Below are 19,013 nucleotides of genomic sequence, written 5' to 3' on the forward strand. Positions count from 1 at the left end.
GTCTGACTCTGACCACTGGACATGCTGAGAACCAGAAGCAGGTCTCTGGAAGGTATTCTTTACAAGATGCAACTGCCTGGAGGTTAGGAATGAGGTTGAAGGGGAAAGGGGCAGATCTTTCGGGGTTGTGAAGTTTGCATGAGCTCAATCCGCTGTCTCTTCCATCTATCGGGGTAATCATAGGCAAGCTTTGAAATTTTTCACAGGACTTGACCTTCGGCGAATCACAGTTCTCCCCAAACTCTCAGGCCCCTTCATTCAATCCACATTCAATCCACTTTCACAACTGTTTGCAAGTGGATTTTGCTATCCCACACAGTAAAATCCAGCTTCAAAGTGCACTGAAAGTGGATTGAAAGTGCATTATTCTGCATGTGCAGAAAAGGCCACAGTCCCACCCACCTCACAAGGTGTCTGCTTTGGGGAGAGGAAAGGAAGGTGACTGGAGCTGCTTTGAAGGTCCTTAAAGATCGAGAAAAGTGGTGTAATAAACCCAACTCTTCTTCCTCTTAATGAATGGTGAAGATAGGGCAATGAAAATGTTCATCAAAGCCAAACTTAAATGATCGGTTTATTTTTTATTTCCATTGCAAACTACAAAAACCTCTACTGAAAGCAGAGTTAAAGGCAAGGTTTACCACGCTAATGTTAACTCAACAAACTCCTGCTCAGGTGTCACCTGGCACTTAGACACAAAATACACAGCAAGATTGGCACATCAGAAGAATATTTACGATTGATTATCGAGAGTAAGCTGAAGTGGATCGTTTAGGAGAGAAGTCCTTAGTTCAAAAGCTGCGTCATAACAAAGAATATAAATTATGTTAATATTATTAAGTTTGTAATAGTTTGAAAGGGTGAATAAGTTAGTCATGTGGAAAGGTGAGGGATAGAGGGCAAGGGAAGGGAGGGAGGAATAGGAGGGGAATATATGTTAATCTCAGACTTAGTAGAGAGAGAAGGATAGAACAAGGGGAGAGGGGTGTTAAGAAATTTATTTTTTTAAGGTTAGTAATAGGCATAGGTTAGTATAGTATGATAGGGGGAGATAGGGAGGGGGAATCGATCCACGTATTGTGGTGGGTTCAAAGTTAGGTTTAGATAGAGGATTGTATGTGGTATGTTATTGTTTTTCACAAAATGAATAAAGAATAGTAAAAAAAAAGAAGAATATCAGAGACACCACCACAGACAAACATAGTTCTACTTAAGATAACAAAACTTCATAGCACCTCATGACAGTGGACTGAAGCTTCCATACCGGTTGCTTCGGGCAGCCATTTCTCAGAGAAATTCAACAGGGATGTAGCCTTCCACTACGCTTTTCTCCTGCTAAGGATTCCACACAAATTCTAGATTTCTCTCTCTTTTTTTTGCAGCTGACAGTTTAATCCGCAGATTTCAACCACTGCGGCTAAAAAAGATAAAGCGAAGCAGGGATGCGTATTCTCCGCCCAACAGATCAAGGGTAGACCCCCTCCCATCAGGAAATGCCACGATAAAGCTGCTCCTGAAATGGTTTTCTGCAGTGGGAAAACAAACGCGATAAAAAGAGTATGGAATTAAGAGTGGCTGGGTGAGCTCAACAGAGTCTGCAGTTCCAGGATCTTGCTTTCTCTTGCAGATGTGTATCTGTCCACTATGTTTGCAAGGTTCTCATGATACTTCTCCAAGCCAGCCCTCATGTTCAGATAGATTTCCTTTGGTAGAAGGAGAAAAAAGTCAGGAACTTATTCAGCATAATGTATAAGTTGGGCATCCCAAGAGGCCTCAATATTCTTTGGCCCATTTATGTTTTCCATTTTCCAACAACCCAAAAAATAACGATATCAGCTTTTTGCCTGTGGCAAACTCAACAGACCTTTCATCTGAGCAGAGAATGGCTAGAAGTTGCTCTTCTCCAATTTCTGGGCCAAAACTTTAACAGAACCTCATGTAATAGTAGTGAATTAACTACAAAACTTGCACAGCCTCGCCCCTTCCAACGACAGCTAGGCTATGGGCCAGATCTAACTACTACCGGGTCAAAGGGCGTCACTGCACCAGGACTAAATGTAGTCTTGATGCTCTGACGTCACTTCCCTGCCCAGTAGTCCTACTGTACACTCACAATAGCAGTCATATCACGACCCGCTTCATGTTTTCTCAGCGTAGCGGAATGCCTTAACATCACATTGACAATTTTATCCATCTCGTTTAAACAGTCAGAGGATGAGAAACATTTTCATGGCTGGGGTTGGTTTCCACCAGCAAAAGAACAAACATCTACAAGGGGTCCATGGATTTCTCTTCGTGGTCATGCCAGATCAGAGCTGAAAGAGGTCTTGAAGGAGCCTCTTGCTAGAGCTCCAAGAAGCCCCGTCAATGCTCTGCTTTCCTAGCAATCCACTGAGCAAGAGCCACATCTTTACAGTGCATCTACAGGACTGTTTCTCCAAATACACCCACAAGAGAGCACTCCACAGTATGGACAACAACTTGCTGGTGGTCCCTGGCCCCCAGCTGTCTTTGACCAGGGCCAGAGTGTTTTCAGCTCTGGCCCTGACCTGGTGGAATGCTCTGTTGAATAAGACCAAGGCCCTGTTAAGACAGAGCTATTCTGCCAGGCCTATGGCTGAGGGTAGCAACAGTATTTCCAGCATAGCTGGTCTTCTTGCCCCTTTCCCTCTCTTTCTCTTCTTTCCCTTTATTTTCCCCACCCTGCCCAATGAGTTGGTTTTGGCCCCATTAAGTTTTAATGGATGTATTCGTTGTATGTCGCCCAGACCCCAGCCATGGGGAGGTCAGGACAGCCTATCAATCAGGTTGGGCCACATTCTATTCCAGTGGGTTTTTCCGAGATCACACTGGCTCTGTGCGCTCTCTCACCTGTGCTTTTGACTTCTCCAGTGCAACCTGGTCATACTGCTGCTGAATTGCTGCTTTGAGTTGCTTGATTTCCGTGTGACTGGAGGTCAGCTTCTCACAAACTGCCCCTCTTTTCTTCTGAAACTTGTTGCAATACCTGAAGAACAAGAACGCAGCAAGGAATTAGCGCTGCCACTCCCAAATATTTCATACCCTTGGCAAATGCCAGATATTTCTTGAAACGAAAACCAACATTGTCCTGCAAATGGATAACATAACCTCAAAGCGGCTTACAGATTCCTTCCCCACGACAGACACCTTGTGAGGTAGGTGAGGTTGAGAGAGTTCTGACAGAACTGTGACTAGCCCAAGGTCACCCAGTAGGCTTCATGTGGAAGACTGTGGAAACAAATCACCAGTTCAGAGTCCGCCACTCATTTAGAAAAGTGGGGGAATCAAACCCGTTCTCCAGATTATAACCTGCTGCTCTTAAACACTACACCTTCACATTTTCGTGTTTGGCTCCTCCCCTTGTGGCAGCCATTTTATGGCTATGTCCACCATTCTGTCAGGTTTTTGTTGTAAATGATATTTTTATCATTTTCACATAATAATAATAATAATAATAATAATAATAATAATAATAATAATAATAATTATTATTATTATTATTATTATTATTATTATTATTATTATTATATTGATACAAAAACAGTTATACACAGCAAACAAGATCAATATATTGTCGAAGGCTTTCACGGCCGGAATCACTTGGGTGCTGTGTGGTTTCCGGGCTGTATGGCCGTGTTCTAGCAGCATTCTCTCCTGACGTTTCGCCTGCATCTGTGGCTGGCATCTTCAGAGGATCCTCTGAAGATGCCAGCCACAGATGCAGGCGAAACGTCAGGAGAGAATGCTGCTAGAACACGGCCATACAGCCCGGAAACCACACAGCACCCAAGATCAATATGCTGGATTTTGTATTACATCACACGTCAAACACCTCCCAAGCATCTAGGACTTTTATTTTATTATTACTATTATTATTAATAATAATAATAACAATAATAATAACAATAATAATAATAATAATCTTGTATACCGCCCACCTCGAAGGGTTCTGGGTGGTTAACATCATATAGGTAGAGCACAATTTAAGACCTCAATAATTTACAGTAAAAACTTATGGCTCTATTAGGATTAAAACAAATAAAATCCCCATGAAACACAGCGTGCTAATGTACAATGCCTTGCGTCCAGTCCCTGACCCCTCTCCCACCGAGGGGGTGGCAGGTCCCTCAGATGTTATGGGGCCACTTTTCTGCCTCTAAATAGCTTAGAGACAGAAAAGAAAAAAAGAAACACAGATAGAACGTTTAACCAAGAAGCTCCCATTTCGCCTGCACCAAATATCGAAACACGAAGATATTGTTACTTGCTCCCTAGCAACGTATGTTAAATTAATTCTTAACTATTACTAATCAATTTCACACTTCTCTCTAGTAAATCTTATTTCTTGGTGATCTTTTATCCCTCAACTCCACAAGTCATCAACTCAATCCCCCCCCCCCCCCGGTTTCACCTGAAAAGTTTTACCCTGTGTCACAGTTCTAAAGGTCCCCGCAGGATTTAAAAAAAAAAGGGGGGGGGGATCCCTGGTTTAAAGTATATGATGGGGTGGCAACTAAAGAAATGATCCCACGGAGTTATTTGCAGCCTGCCCTTTTTTTTTGTCAGAAAAATCTCAGGGCAGCCGACCAAAAATATAAACATACATCAAAAAGAAGACAAATGGAAGGTGCTTGGCTGTATCTCTGCTCCTGCAGCTGCAGGCTCCGTGTTGACAAGGAAGTTGTTCCTGTAGATGCGACAGCTTGTTTAAAAATAGATATCAACGTGTTATTATGCCACTGGTGTGCATGACACTCGACAGTAACGCAGGCGAAAGACAGGGAGCTTCCAGCCTAAATTTAGACCTAGGGCTGGGGGAGGAACGGAAAAGGTGATGGCAGGAAGGGGGGATGAGTGTCACCAAGTGAAGCCGTCCTCTCGGGTGGAAACATAATCCCAATTTTCTTCACTTACAAAGTGAGCTGAATGACTGTCAATTCTCCTAATGCTGGAACCGGATCGTGTTCTAGCTACGAAAAAGGTGCTTAGATCCTCATTTTTTTTAAGGGAAGGGGCAAGCAGATCCTCATTTTGCCACTCACTACAGCGGTGTAGTGGCTAAGAGCGGTGGACTCTGATCTGGAGAACCAGGTTTGATTCCCCACTCCTCCACGTGAGCCACAGACTCTTATCTGCTGAGCTGGATTTGTTTCCCTACTCCTACCCATGAAGCCTGCAGGGTGACCTTGATCCAGTCACAGTTCTCTCAGAACTCTCTCAGCCCCCCAGCCTTACAAGGTGTCTGTTGTGGGGAGAGGGAGGGAAAAGAGTTTGAGGCTCTTTGCACGTAGAAGGTAGTAAAAAAAACTACATAGAAGGTAGTAAAAAAATAGCATATCAGGGAACCCTGCTTTAAGCACTCAGGATAGATTCTATCCCTTAACAGTCCCTGTCCCTTTCCAAGTACTGTTTCAGTTCTTTCTTACAAGCTGTGGCAAAATGGTCTCCAATTTCATTGAACTTTGTGGACCCTTTTGGAATTTGGAGAGCAAATATCAGGCACCACAAAAAAATGTGTCCCCCCCCCCCCCCGGTTGTCCGTGAGTCCCTTAACATCAGTGGGACTCGCCATTCCCCCTTCCTTCTTTGGGAGGGTTTCAATGGAGGTTTTATTGCCTTTCGTATATTGACTGCTGTTTTAATGGGGTTTAGTTTTTGTATTTATTGGAGCCTGTTTATTTTTATCCTATTTGCTCCCTGTTATAGTTTCTGTGCTATGAAATAATGTTGTACACTGCCCAGAGCCCTACGGGGGTGGAGCAGTTAATAAATCCAAATAATGAATAAATAAAAAAATTAAAATGGCTGCCACAGGGCAGATACCCACCACAAAATATTAGGGCATTCCAGGCCAAACATCCCCTTGTGACAGGCGGAGCTGTTCCCAAGTTATCAAATGCGGCTTATAACTTCAGTAGTTTTATTTTGTGTGCCACAGAGAAAGAAGGCTACTTTGAGTAAGAAGGCTACTACATGTAAAAGATTCAGATGTGGAGCCTGGGGAAGGATTGCTTCACCAGTCCTATTATAGAAAAGCTAGATTCAAGACCAGAAGCACCTTACAGACCAAGCTTTCAAAAGTCAAACTCCCATCATCAGCTACCTGACGAAGGGAGTGTTGACTCTTAACAGCTTTTACCTTGAAAATGTGGTCAGTCTTCAAGATGCTGCTACTCAGCATGCTCTACCTTCTTGTCCTTTCCATCTTGAGATCCGAGCGAAGTATATAAGTCCTATTCTAGTCCACAGAGCAGGGCTTTGCAATTTCTGTTAAGCTGATAGTTCTTTTGAGTAACCCCAATCCTGAATTAAGCGAGAGGGTGCTCAAATTCCTGCAAGAAGTTATAACATTGTGTCATGCTAAGAATGGGTGGTGTTTTTAAATTCGTTTCCGTAAAAATAGGCCATTCTTATTTTGTCTGTTTTTATTTCAGATCTTAAATGTTCACTATGTATTATGCTATGTGTTTTTATGGGGCTGGATGGATGGTGCTACTGAGTGAGTCTAGCTTTTCCACTGCAGATTAACATGGGCTACCCTCCGAAACAGTCCTATTACAATGTTTTCCTACGAATGGACCCTCACTCGACTACTTATCAATTGGATTAAGAACTGCCCCCATTTCTTGATAGCTTAATGAAGCCACGGTTCTGAATACAGTATCTGCCATCGCAAAAACATTCTAAAAATCTGGTCCAAACGCAAAAACTCTGAGGGCTCAACACAAAGAATTCCAATTCCTAAATGTTTGGTTAGGATGTAAGAACCAAAGGCAATTCATCAAGGCCTGAATTAGTACTGTGTCAAAAATGTCTGTGAAGACACGTTAATCTTTAGTAACAAAACAAGCGTAGAATCCATCGGCACCTTCGAGACGGAGAGAAATTTCCAGGGGATGAAGAAGAGTTGGATTTATATCCCCCCTTTCTCTCCTGTAAGGAGACTCAAAGGGGCTTACAAACCCCTTTCCCTTCTCCCCTCACAACAAACACCCTGTGAGGTAGGTGGGGCTGAGAGAGCTCAGAAGAACTGTGAGTAGCCCAAGGTCACCCAGCTGGCATGTGTGGGAGTGGACATGCTAATCTGAATGCCCCAGATAAGCCTCCACAGCTCAAGTGGCAGAGCGGGGAATCAAACCCGGCTCCTCCAGATTAGAGTGCACCTGCTCTTAACCACTATGCCACTGTGAGTCAAGATCAATTTGTCTGGGTGGGGGTGGAAAGAACTGTCGAGCCACACCCAACTTATGGCCATCCTGGAGGGTTTTCAAGGCAAGAGACCAGGGGTCTTCAAACTATGGCCCCCCCAGATGTTCATGAACTACAATTCCCATCAGCCCTGCCACTTGGCCTTGCTGGCAGGGGCTGATGGGAATTGTAGTCCATGAACATCTGGAGGGCCATAGTTTGAAGACCCCTGCAAGAGACGATCAAAAGTGATCTGACGTTGCCTGCCTCTGTGTCGTGGCCCTGGACTCTCCTAACCGTATCCCGTCCAAGTACTAAACGGGGCTGATCTCGCTCAGCTTTCAAGGTCAGGCTCACCCGGGCCATCCACGGTGCTTGGGAAATTGAATTGCAAACCATGCCCCCCTGCCCCCAAGTACATTCACTTTCATGCCCAGATAACATATTACACTCATTTTTCAGAAGGGGCCAGAAGGCTGGGTATGCTGTTTTCTAAGCGCCAGTTTTGAAGGGACGCCGCTTTGAGAAGTTAAGCAGGATAAACACTGATGCCGGTTGATTCATACTCAGTGATCGCCTGCTTGCGCTGCTCTGTGTCCTCCCGGACCTTCTCTATTTTGATTTCGGTAATGGTGAGCTTCTCTCGCTTTGTAGTAACCAGCCTCTTCAGGGACATCTCTTCTGTCTGGGAACTCCTGAATCCACTTTTGCTGTTTTCGATCTGGTGCTCCAGGGTTCTGATCTGGAACGTGAATGTTTTGTAAGACATGTCAGAAGTGGATACACAGGGGGAAAAAATCTCCCCTGTACAATAGCCAACTGCAGAGGATGCTGTTTGTTTATTATTTATTTTTGGAATTTATAGCCCGCCTGATACAGAGGTCTCAGGGTAGCTTACAAAATTGTTTGGTCAGCTCCAATACCAAAAGAGAGTTAGAGCCCACTTAGCAAAACAAAGAGGAACTTAGACTAAATAACCCTAGCAAACAAGAAAATCCTTGGCACTCTGATTTCTTTCATGAAGTTGTTAGACTTTGGGCAAGAAGAAGAAAAGTTTGGATTTATACCCCGCCTTTCTCTGTCGGAAGGAGTCTCAAAGAGGCTTGCCAACTCCTTCCCTTCCTCTCTCCACAACAGACACCTTGTGAGACAGGTGGGGCTGAGATGGTTCAGGAAGAACTGTGACTAGCCCAAGGTTACCCACCAGGCTTCATGTGGAGGAACAGGGAAACAAATCCAGGTAACAGTCCGCCACTCACGTGGAGGAGTGAGGAATCAAACCCCAGTCCCCAAACTAGAGTCCACTCCTTTTAACCACTACGCCACACTGGCTTCATTGCTCTCCTCAGTTGCCTTAGGCACCATTTGGTAAAAAACCCAGGGCGGTTTCCGCACATTCAGGCTCGCGGGCTTGCATCGGTATGATTGATGCTGATGCAAACCCTGGGGCCGTTGGCACGAACGGCCCCACAGGCTGCACGGCTGGCGGAGCACACTCCGCACAGTCGCGCAGCCCCCTGAACAGCTGCCTACATTTTCCCTGCCTTTCGTCGCTCCGAGGAGGGAAGGGGACACGCCCCCTGGCCAGAGTGATGGCTGAAGCAACAGAGGCGTGTCCCCTTCCCTCCTCGGAGCGACGAAAGTCAGGGAAAAGGTAGTCCACGGGAATACGCCAGCTGCCACCCGCTGCTGTTCGCTCGGCAACAGGTGGCAACCGGCGTATTCCAACAAACTTGCCCCCTGAGCGAGTTTCAGAAGCAGCGTCTTTGCGCCACTTCAGGGGAGCCAGGACAGCGCTGCTGCGCTTCCTGTGGGAACAGTGCCCCAGGGACTGTGTTTTTCCCCGTCCCTGGAGCGCTGTTACTTCCCTGTGCGGAAACCGTATAGGTTAGAAATTTTAGCTCCCTACTGAATTAATGGGGGCATACAAAGAATCACGAAGGGCAGGAAGCAATCTGGAAATCCTCTTGCCTCTCAAAAATCTCCTCCTTTTGGATGAGAAGCTCTCCCAAGCTCGAACTGGAGAATGCTCCTTTTTCGTTTGATGCACAAGGACTTTCAACATGGAGGGCTGTGTAGCTGGACACTTCTGACCTGAAACAGTGCCCCAGTGGTCCCTGTGTAGTTTAGGATCAGAAGAACCAAAAACAAAGCAAGGAACGAAGCAATATTTCGGAAATACCCAAACGCACCCACCTACTCCGTCTACAATCTGTTTGAAGTCTTCACGCCATTTTTCAAAAAACTGTTTTATAAATTAACTTGGCCTATCTTTACCCTGAGTAGGTAAACTTTGGGCTATATGGCAAGAAGAAGAAAAGCTTGGATTTATACCCTGCCTTTCTCTGTTGGAAGGAGTAAACTTTACCCTGAGTAGGTAAAGTAGGTAATCTGAGTAGGTAAAGATGGGGGGGGGGAGAGAGGAGAGGGTCCCAATGTGACTTTTTCATTATCCCTCAAGAGCCAGCCATTTTACTATTGGATATAGTAGCCTCTCCTTGCTATGCAGTTTTAGATTAGCTGACTTTTGCATTCTGCTGATCTTTGAGAATCCATTTCAGTACACAGGCATTGTCAAAACTGCACATATGTATTACATTGGCTTGGAACGCCTCTTTGGGTAAGAGGCGACGTGACTAAAAGCCAGCACGAACTGGTGTTTACGACAGGGCCAGAAAAACACGCGAGCAATTCACAGCTTTGCACTGCACATTATGTTTCTGTTCACACTTGCTCTTGTGTGTGCAAAGAGAATTTATCCGGCGACAGAAATCCCCACCCAGCAACTGAACAGCAAAATCCCAGGGTACTTTCTCTGCCACAGAGTCAGAATAGTGCTGTACTTAAAAGTGTCAGACTAGGATCCGGGAGATCCGGGATCGAATCCCTATTCTGCCAGGTCACCTTGGGTTGGCCACACACTCCTGGCCTAAGATACCTCACAGGGTGGTTGTTGCAGGGTTTGTTGTGGAACTAAATTGTAAGCTATTTCTGGTTCTCACTTTGGGAGAAAAGCAGGGTATAAATTTATCAGAAAGCCAACATGTTGTAGTGGATGACAGTGGTGATTCTAACGTGGAGAACCAGGTTTGAGTCCCCACTCTTCCACATGAAGCCAGCTGGGTGATCTTGGGCTAGTCATAGTTCTCTCAGAGCTCTCTCAGCTCCACCTCCTACCTCGTAAGGTGGCTGTTGTGAGAAGAGGAAGGGAAAGGAGTTTGTAAACCGCTTTGAGGCTCCTTATGATAGAGAAAAGGAGGGTGTAGATGGGTACAGCCTGGCTGGCCAGCCTCCTAGTTCGTCACCAAAAGCTTGGGCTGGCCCTGACTTTGTTTGATGGTTACACCAGGTGAGACGATGCCCCAAAGGTGTCAACAGCAGCAGTTTTGCAGCTCAAACGAGGATACATAAAAGACAAACCTCTGCCAGTAGGGCGGCCTGCTTATCCACATTTGCTCCCTGGGTTTGCATTTTCTCCTGATACATCTGGATCTCCATCTGACAGGAGGGCAGCATTCCTACCAGGTCTCTGTAGACTTCATACTTCCGCATAACGTCTTCCTTTAGCAAACAAACAAGGGATTTTTAGCATTACAGGTGATTTATATAAAGTCAATTATCAAGACTTGTCACGTCCCCTTAAGAGAAAAGTTGTGTGATTGACTGGTCAGGACCAGAGCAAGCCATGCATATGGTTGGGGTTTGATTTTTATTCTACCAGTTACCCAATGTTCTTAATGCAGAAGCACCCAAAAGGGCTCACCAGCAAGACAGAAAGTCCCAAAATACGCAACATTAAATGTAAAATAACAGCAGCCACACTGAAGTAAGTGAACAGTGAGTACCCTTCATTTTACTCAAAAAGGCTTCCAAGTAATTCCCCTCCCCTGCATGCCACCCCTTACTCCCTCCCTTCCCCTTGAATGCCACTCCTTCCTCCCTTCCCCCTCCCTCCTCTAGGGACATGTCCAGATGCCCGGCTCCCTCCATTGCATGCCACCCCTCACTCACTCACCTTCCATGCCACCTCTCCCCCTCCCTCTGCTAGGGTGGGTGGGCATGTCCAGATGCCGGGCCCTCTCCCCTCCCCTTCCTTCCCCTGAATGCCACCCCTCTTTCTCCTCCCTTTGCTACAAACAAATCTTTTTGCATTTGCCAGACCACAGCAATCCTTTGGCACTATGCCACAAGCTATAGCAGCGGTGGCGAACCTATGGCACAGGTGCCAAAGGTGGCACTCAGAGCCCTTTCTGTGGGCACACGTGCAGAGTTCGTCATGGGGGGGGGCAGAAAATCACCCCACACACACACAATCTAGGCTGGCCTGGGCACGATCCTTTACCTGGGAGTAAACGGTTGCTGGCAATGGGGCTTGCTTTTGAGTAAACCCTCCTAAGGTAGTGATTCACCCATTCGAAGTGTTGCACGGTTGCTTCACCAAGCTTACTCCCGAGTAATGCGCGCCTCGGAGCCAACCGTTTTTTCTAAACTAAAACCTCAGTATTCAGGTTTAATTTCCGTATTGGCACTCTGCAATAAATAAGTGGGTTTTGGGTTGCAATTTGCACTCAGTCTCAAAAAGGTTCGCCATCACTGAGCTACAGCGACTTCCTCCAAGGTGGATGAACTCCAGCAGAGGTCCTCGGTGTTCTTGAGCGACACACCTGTTAACCTCCACGAGCAAGCCCATTTTTGTGTCATGTTATTTCACTTGCAGCAAGACAAGCTCAAGTGCATCAGGAATGAAGACAAGGGTACCAGGATGCACCATCATGACAAATTAATCGTTAGCTGGCTAGCAGAGTGCCCACCTAGGCCAGGGATGTTGGCATAAACAGGCATAAACACAAAACAGCTGCCACAAGAAGTGGAGTCAACCACAAACACTTCCGATTATGCGTAACAGTAATGCTGTAACATTTCAGGCTGAAGTTCCGGGGAGGGTTTTAAGACAACATTATTTAAGTTTATTTTTTTACATACACACAACTGACCTTCAATCCTACAGCGGAGATTCTTTTGCCGAGGTGGCAGCTGCTATTAAAGCAAACTTTTTAGGAAATCTGCACAAGCTAATCAGATCTGCAAAGGTTAATAAGAAGCCCTGCTGGGCAAACACTGATCCACTTTCTCCAAATATTAATCAGTAGGAATTGCAGAAAAGGCTTTTAGTGAGCTGCACGGCTCCATGGGCACTGCGTTAGAACCTCTGGTCTACTAGAGAATCCACTACTTGATCGCAGTATACAGGAAGGCCAAGCAACCCAACTGAAACAAGATGCAGGGTGCCACAGTACAGTGGCCTCTAGAAACGGACATGGCAAAATCTGCTCCTTGGCTAACAAGGAAACAGTAGGAAGTAACAAGCCATGGGGCATCCAGACGGCCTGAAAAGCAGGCATTCTGCATTTGTTAGGCAACAGAGACAGCACTGAAGTGAGTATTAAGCCAGATGTGGAAGACCCAGGTTCGAATCTCCACTCTGCCACAAAAGCTGACAGGGTGGTTTTAGGCCAATCACATACTCTCAACCTACCCCACAGGGTTGTTGTGCGGATAACAATGGCGAAGAGGAGAACAGAATAAGCTGCTTTGGCTTCCCCCATTGGGGGGGAGGGAGGGAGGGAGGGAGGAAGGGAGGAAGGGAGGAAAGAAGGAAAGGAGGGGAAGGGAGGGAGGGAGTTGCAAAGGCTGTCTATTGGGAATTTTAAGAAGGATGTAGCATTTGGCTTCTCTCAAGCCAATATGAATACCTAGGCACCAGAAATAGTTAAAAGAAATGCATTCATCATTTGTACGGAATGTGCACTTGTGAAGATGGCTTGATGGCTGCTGATAAAATCAAAGGCCAGGGACACCTCACCTTGTCCTTCTTGATCTTCTGGAGGGCCTCCTTCAAGCGTTCTTTGCAGCTGGTCAGCTCCTCCGGAGACTCCGTGATCTTGGACTTGAGTTGCTTCTGTTCCTCTTTCAGCTCACAGATGGTGCGTTTCAGCTCGTTCTAGTCCACAAGAGCGAGTGAACAGCTCGGTTGATGCCAAGGCAAGTTTCAATCCAATTCAAACCAGAGGCTCTGTCAGCCAGCCTCTCAGTAACCAACCATCAGTTGGTTTTGAAACCTTCAAACAAAGAAGGGGGCACTAACAGCTAAGGTTTTCCCTCCCACTACGGCACGTAAATGCTGCACCTTTAATTGCTCTGATTTTCCAGATGCTAAGGAGGACCCAGAGACTCGAGGGGCCAATCCTAAGCTAGCAGGGCTTGATAGACAACCTGCCAACCACAAGTAGGCTGGAATAGAGAGCCCCAAGGGGGGGGGCACTTTTGTTAGGGATAAAAGCAGTGGTTCTCAACCTTCCTAATGCCACGACCCTTTAATACAGTTCCTCATGCTGTGGTGACCCCCAACCATAAAATTATTTGTGTCTCGGTTCCTAAGACCATCGGAAATATGTTTTGCGATGGTCTTAGGCGACCCCTGTGGAAGGGTCATTTGACACCTAAAGGGGTCATGACCTACGGGTTGAGAACCGCTGGATAAAAGGAACACAGGGGAAGAGGCCAGGGGAAGAAGAAGAATTGGATTTATATCCCCTATAAGGACACTCAAAGGGGCTAACAAACACCTTTCCCTTCCCCCCTCACAACAAACACCTTGTGAGGTAGGTGGGGCTGAGAGAGCTCCAAAGAACTGTGACTGGCCCAAGGTCACCCAGCTGGCATGTGTGGGGAATCAAAACCCAGTTCCTCCAGATTAGAGTACTGCAACTCAAGAGCCAATGAGTGGATAAGCTGCTTGCCAACTACCCCATCTGCTGGAAGCCAACCTCAGTGTGCTTCTTTGCTCTGTGAGTAGTTCAGCAGGGTGCCAACCCACCTTGCAAGGATGGTGGGGAGGGAAGAAGCTCACACACAGGTACAGTTTATTGTCTATGGCAGGGGTCTGCAACCTGCGGCTCTCCAGATGTTCATGAACTACAATTCCCATCAGCCCGTGTCAGCAGGGCCAATTGGCCATGCTGGCAGGGGCTGATGGGAATTGTAGTCCATGAACATCTGGAGAGCCGCAGGTTGCAGACCCCTGGTCTATGGCCAAAGGCTATTTCAATCAAATGGTCTCAATGGCTGGCAACAAAAAAGTAGTAGAAGAAGAGTTTGGATTTATTTTTCCCCTTTCTCTCCTGTAGGAGACTCAAAGGGGCTTACAATCTCCTTGCCCTTCCCCACTCACAACAAATACTCTGTGAGGTGGGTGGGGCTGATAGAGCTCCGAGAAGCTGTGACTAGCCCAAGGTCACCCAGCTGGCATGTGTGGGAGTGCACAGGCTAATCTGAATTCCCCAGATAAGCCTCCACAGCTCAGGTGGCAGAGCGGGGTATCAAACCCGATTCCTCCAGATTAGAATGCACCTGCTCTTAACCACTACGCCACTGCTGCTCCCCTAGTTGTTGATCATATAGCAGTTTTAATCAATCTAATTGTGTCTTGCTGTGTGTCCCGCTGCCTCCCGACCCCAACTGGCCCTTCTTGGAAATCCCTCCTCCTACCTTCTCATCTAGATGATGGATCTTCAATGAGCTTTGAGTCACAAAAGCTCCTACCTTGGAAAATGTCTGATGATCTTTAAGGGGATCCCTGGCTCAAACTTTGCTCTACTCCTACACAACAACACAGCTGCCCCCTCCTGAAAATATACTGCATGTCGACAGTGGAAGATGAATGTATAGTCAGTTGCACCTCTCAGCGTGCTAAGGTTATTCCAAAGGCTACCCTCTGTTCCCCGCTGAGATACACTTACCAGATTTTGGGTTTTTTCCGTAATTCTCATTCTCTTTTGGCCGATCGCCTCTTGCAAAGCACTCTAGTGGAAAGAACAATCGTTTGACAATTAAGGAAACAAGATGAATCGGGGTTTCATTCTGGAGTTCCAGCGGAGCTCCAGAATCCTTAGTCTTACATTCTGACTTAGGCCCAGCATGCTGCAGAGTAGCTTCATCGTTCCTCTCGCTCACAGTGGCAGAAGGTGGACTTTGGGGTTTCACAAAAGGCGACGCAATGAGCTTTGTAGGCAACAGAGGTAAGCTTGTTAAGATCCGAAACACAAAGGTTGCCACTTTCAAGTTCTTAAAAGATCAAAACCAAGGGAGTCTAGCATCTCAAGCCGATCCTGAAAGATGAACGCATACCGCTTTCTGCCGATATTCCTGGTTGAGCTTGTGCTCCAGCTGTTGAATATCTTGAGACAGCTCCTTGAACTCTTCTTGTTGCTCGGCGGGGACAGTACTGAATGCACAAGAGAGAGGATGTTGGAGGCTCAGAATAAACATGCACAGATTTCCGCTTATTAGGAAAGCTGCAGGGCTGTCTATTTTACAAGTCTGGGGGTTGGATTCAAAGGCACTCATCTGCCGAGAACCTTCCCCAGGGTGGCAAAAGAATGGTTAGGGTCGAACCCTGAAATAATACACAAGAGCGTACTGAAAGTTGGTATGTTAGAGCCAGTGAACAAACAGGACTTGTTATCGTATTGTATTGTCAAAGGCTTTCACGGCCGGATTCAACTGGTTGTGGTGGGTTTTCCGGGCTGGGTGGCCGTGTTCTGGTAGATCTTGTTCCTACCGTTTTGCCTGCATCTGTGGCTGGCAGCTTCAGAGGTGTGTATCACGCAGGGAAGTCTGTTACACACACTGTTATCCCTCTGTGATATACCTCTGAAGATGCCAGCCGCAGATGCAGGCGAAACGTTAGGAACAAGATGTACCAGACCACGGCCACACAGCCCGGGAAACCCACCACAACCAGGGCTTGTTATTTTTTCTTTTAAAGAGTGAGAGGTCTTTACAGACCAGCAAACTAGTCAAACCTGAGCGATACCAATTTCTTAAGGATCACATGTAACGGACAAGACAACAAAGGTAAGCAGAAATGGAAAGAAGCCTTCACCAGCCCCTGTGCAATTGCGCTGCTCAGATTCCACAGGCGCTGCAGCCACCCTGACACCCTCCAGAACACCAGAGCTCTTGGCATCAACAGGGCTAGCAGGCTACTGCTCCGATCGTAGGAACTGCTGGGTTCTCGGGAGCACAGATCCCCTCTCAAGGCGGACATCTCAAGACTACTGGGCTTGAGTTAAGGGGAACAGCGTGGACAGCTCTCTTCCTTCCCTTCTTCAACCCGCAGAGCAATTAAAGGTCACAGCAGTAGCAGCCAGGTATAATGTGCTTGGATCTGCAGCTGAGACCTCTGTTCCCCCTTCAAGAAAACAGAACTTAACAGGGGATCTGCCGGTCAAATGTACAATGCGGGGATTGGTGAACTCCAACACTGGATGTGGTTTTAAGTTGCGAAAACTCAATCCCAAACAGCTTACTCCAGTTTTTCCAGCTTCAACGTCGCCTTCTGGATAGACATCTGAAGCTGCTGCACTCTTTCCACAGCCAATTTCTAAAAAAACCAAAAATCCGGTTATATTAATAAAGGTGTCAGATGTTACAAGCAGCTCGCTGCATTCAACAAGATAAAGAATATTTATGGCATTGTATTGTAAAAACTCAGCTTGATAATCCAGGACAAGGGCATTAAAACTCTGTTGTTTTTTTTAAAAAATATAGATCCATTTTTAGGTTGCAATCCTTAAAAATCTGGTCCAGTTTCTGGTTGTATCTCTAGGACAGTGGTGGCAAACCTTTGGCACTCCAGATGTTATGGACTACAATTCCCATCAGCCCTTGCCAGGATGGCCAATTGGCCATGCTGGCAGGGGCTGATGGGAATTGTAGTCCATAACATCTGGAGTGCCAAAGGTTCGCCACCACTGTTATAGCTTTAGCACTGATTGTCGATAACTAGGCTAAGTGACCCTGAGCAGCCTCTCTGCCTCGGAGAAACAGTATGTGCCTGTAGATCTGGGAGGGGAGGGGAGGCAGGTGGCTGAATCGATCCCTATCGCTGTCAGGACTGCAACTCCCAGCATGCACTGGCTCCCGCCTTTTTCCAAAAAGAACGGGAAAACAAACGGAGAAGCTACATCCCACCGGAGCTTCAGAACCAATGAGAGGCCAGCAGCTGGGGGAGAGGAAAAGCTGATTGGTTGCTGCCTGTTTTTGTAAATAGAATAAATACTGGAACTGAGGACAAGAATCCTCAGTTCCAGCACCCTGTAGCTAGGGCGACATAGTTCAATAAAGTTAGTTCCTTTTTATTAAGCCGACTTTGAGTGTGTTCAGCCTTACAATCGCAGCCTTGCCCGAGTCTTCAAACAACTCTTTTCACATTTTCTCTGGGAAAGGCGGGAGGGGGGGCCTGGGCAAGAATAAAGAGACCCAGGGAAGCCAGGTCGAACAGAGCTGACTTTCTCCAGCTAGGTACTTGCTGCCTTTTAATAAACACTACTGATCAAGAATCCAGAGTCTGTTTATTGACTGAGACCTAACACGTATTAAACAACAGACAAGCGGAGCAACTGATAAGCCTGGAATGAAGTGGTCCCAGGAAACAACATCAGGGAGCCCAGAGGCACCTTGGCTGAAGTTTCCAAGGAGATGAATACAACCATCACCATCCAACTTGGACAAATCTGACTTGAAAAGAAGAGCAAGTAATCTTACATGCGTGTCTTGGATTTCCAGGTAGACCTCAAGGCGGGAAGCCCGGAATAAAAGGAAGTTAATGATGCCACTCAAGAAATGAGCTGTCCTCTTGGGTTCTAGAATTCAACCAGAAGGGGAAATAAACCAAAAGTAAACACTTTCATTATAGGTACAGGGCCCACCATCACATCAAAACTGTGAAAACAAACTGTTTGGAAGTTGAGGCAGGCGAAAGAAGATAGCAGTATCGGATTCCATGGTCATGTTAGAATATCCCCTGTGCTTAACTAGGGTAGAAATCTATCTTAACGTTTCAGACGGAGGAAGACCCTAATGGGGACCTGGCAAAGAAAGAACAGAAGCGGCAAAGGCGGCAGAGAAGATCACTGCTGAAATCATGATCTGTTATAGAAGAATGATATAATGAAGCCGTGGTGGAGTGAACTAGGATCTTGGATACCCAGGTTCAAATCCCCGCTCTGCCATGGAAGCTTGGTGGTGGCCTCTGAGCAATTTCCCCAGTGGACATCACAGTGTATACAGCAACTGGCTGAGAGCGCAATTTTTTTAAAAGCCTACAGAAATTTAAAACTGTTATGTCAGGTCATTTGTTGATTGTTAATAAGAACAAGGGTCATGTTGGCTGCACAATATTTTCACAAGTTATTACAGGTGGGGACAACTACTAGGAAAGTCAGGACAAGGATCTGCGAACACAACAGGCCCACGAGAGACAGCAAAGTTCAGGCTCAAAAATTTCATTCCCATGAGGCACACTGACAAATAACTAATTTGGGGTCACTGAGAAGATTCAATTGTCTGGCCCACAACTTTAGCAGGAAGTCAGGAGACCGGGGCTCTTCTAGATTTTGACATTAAAAATGGCATCACCCTAGGACAGTGGTGACAAACCTATGGCACGGGTGCCGGAGGTGGCACTCAGAGCCCTCTCTGTGGGCACGCACAAACAGAATTGCCCCCACCCCCACCGCACACATCTAGGATGGCCTGGGCCGCTGGGCTCGATTATTAACATTAAACCCAAGACCAAGTTTTGGGGAAGCAGTGTAGGTAACCCTGTTAAGCGCTATTAAACCCCACTGATTTTCATGCAAAGAACTAAAGCGTGATCCTTTACCTGGGAGTAAGCTCGGTTGCTGGCAATAGGGCTTGCTTCTGAGTAAGCCCTCCTAGGGTTGTGATTCACCCGTTGGAAG

The 19,013-nt window shown here is 46.5% G+C and overlaps 1 protein-coding gene across 2 annotated transcripts in view; it reads right to left on the minus strand.

The window, feature by feature from the left end:
* Nucleotides 1-558: 558 nt before the first annotated feature.
* NUF2 (NUF2 component of NDC80 kinetochore complex) overlaps nt 559-19,013 on the minus strand; it is a 33,405-nt gene continuing 14,950 nt past the window's right edge. For both annotated transcript variants that reach the window (XM_048498857.1, XM_048498858.1), the window contains 9 exons: nt 17,815-17,912; nt 16,578-16,651; nt 15,394-15,490; nt 15,006-15,068; nt 13,070-13,207; nt 10,627-10,767; nt 7,773-7,948; nt 2,869-3,004; nt 559-1,700 (listed from right to left, as the gene is read on the minus strand). In XM_048498857.1, coding sequence (XP_048354814.1) covers nt 1,563-1,700; nt 2,869-3,004; nt 7,773-7,948; nt 10,627-10,767; nt 13,070-13,207; nt 15,006-15,068; nt 15,394-15,490; nt 16,578-16,651; nt 17,815-17,912 — 1,061 coding nt within the window. In that variant the 3' untranslated portion in view covers nt 559-1,562. The remainder of the gene's footprint in view (nt 1,701-2,868; nt 3,005-7,772; nt 7,949-10,626; nt 10,768-13,069; nt 13,208-15,005; nt 15,069-15,393; nt 15,491-16,577; nt 16,652-17,814; nt 17,913-19,013) is intronic.

This window comes from Sphaerodactylus townsendi, linkage group LG05 (assembly GCF_021028975.2).
Source record: "Sphaerodactylus townsendi isolate TG3544 linkage group LG05, MPM_Stown_v2.3, whole genome shotgun sequence".
NCBI classification, from domain to species: domain Eukaryota; kingdom Metazoa; phylum Chordata; class Lepidosauria; order Squamata; family Sphaerodactylidae; genus Sphaerodactylus; species Sphaerodactylus townsendi.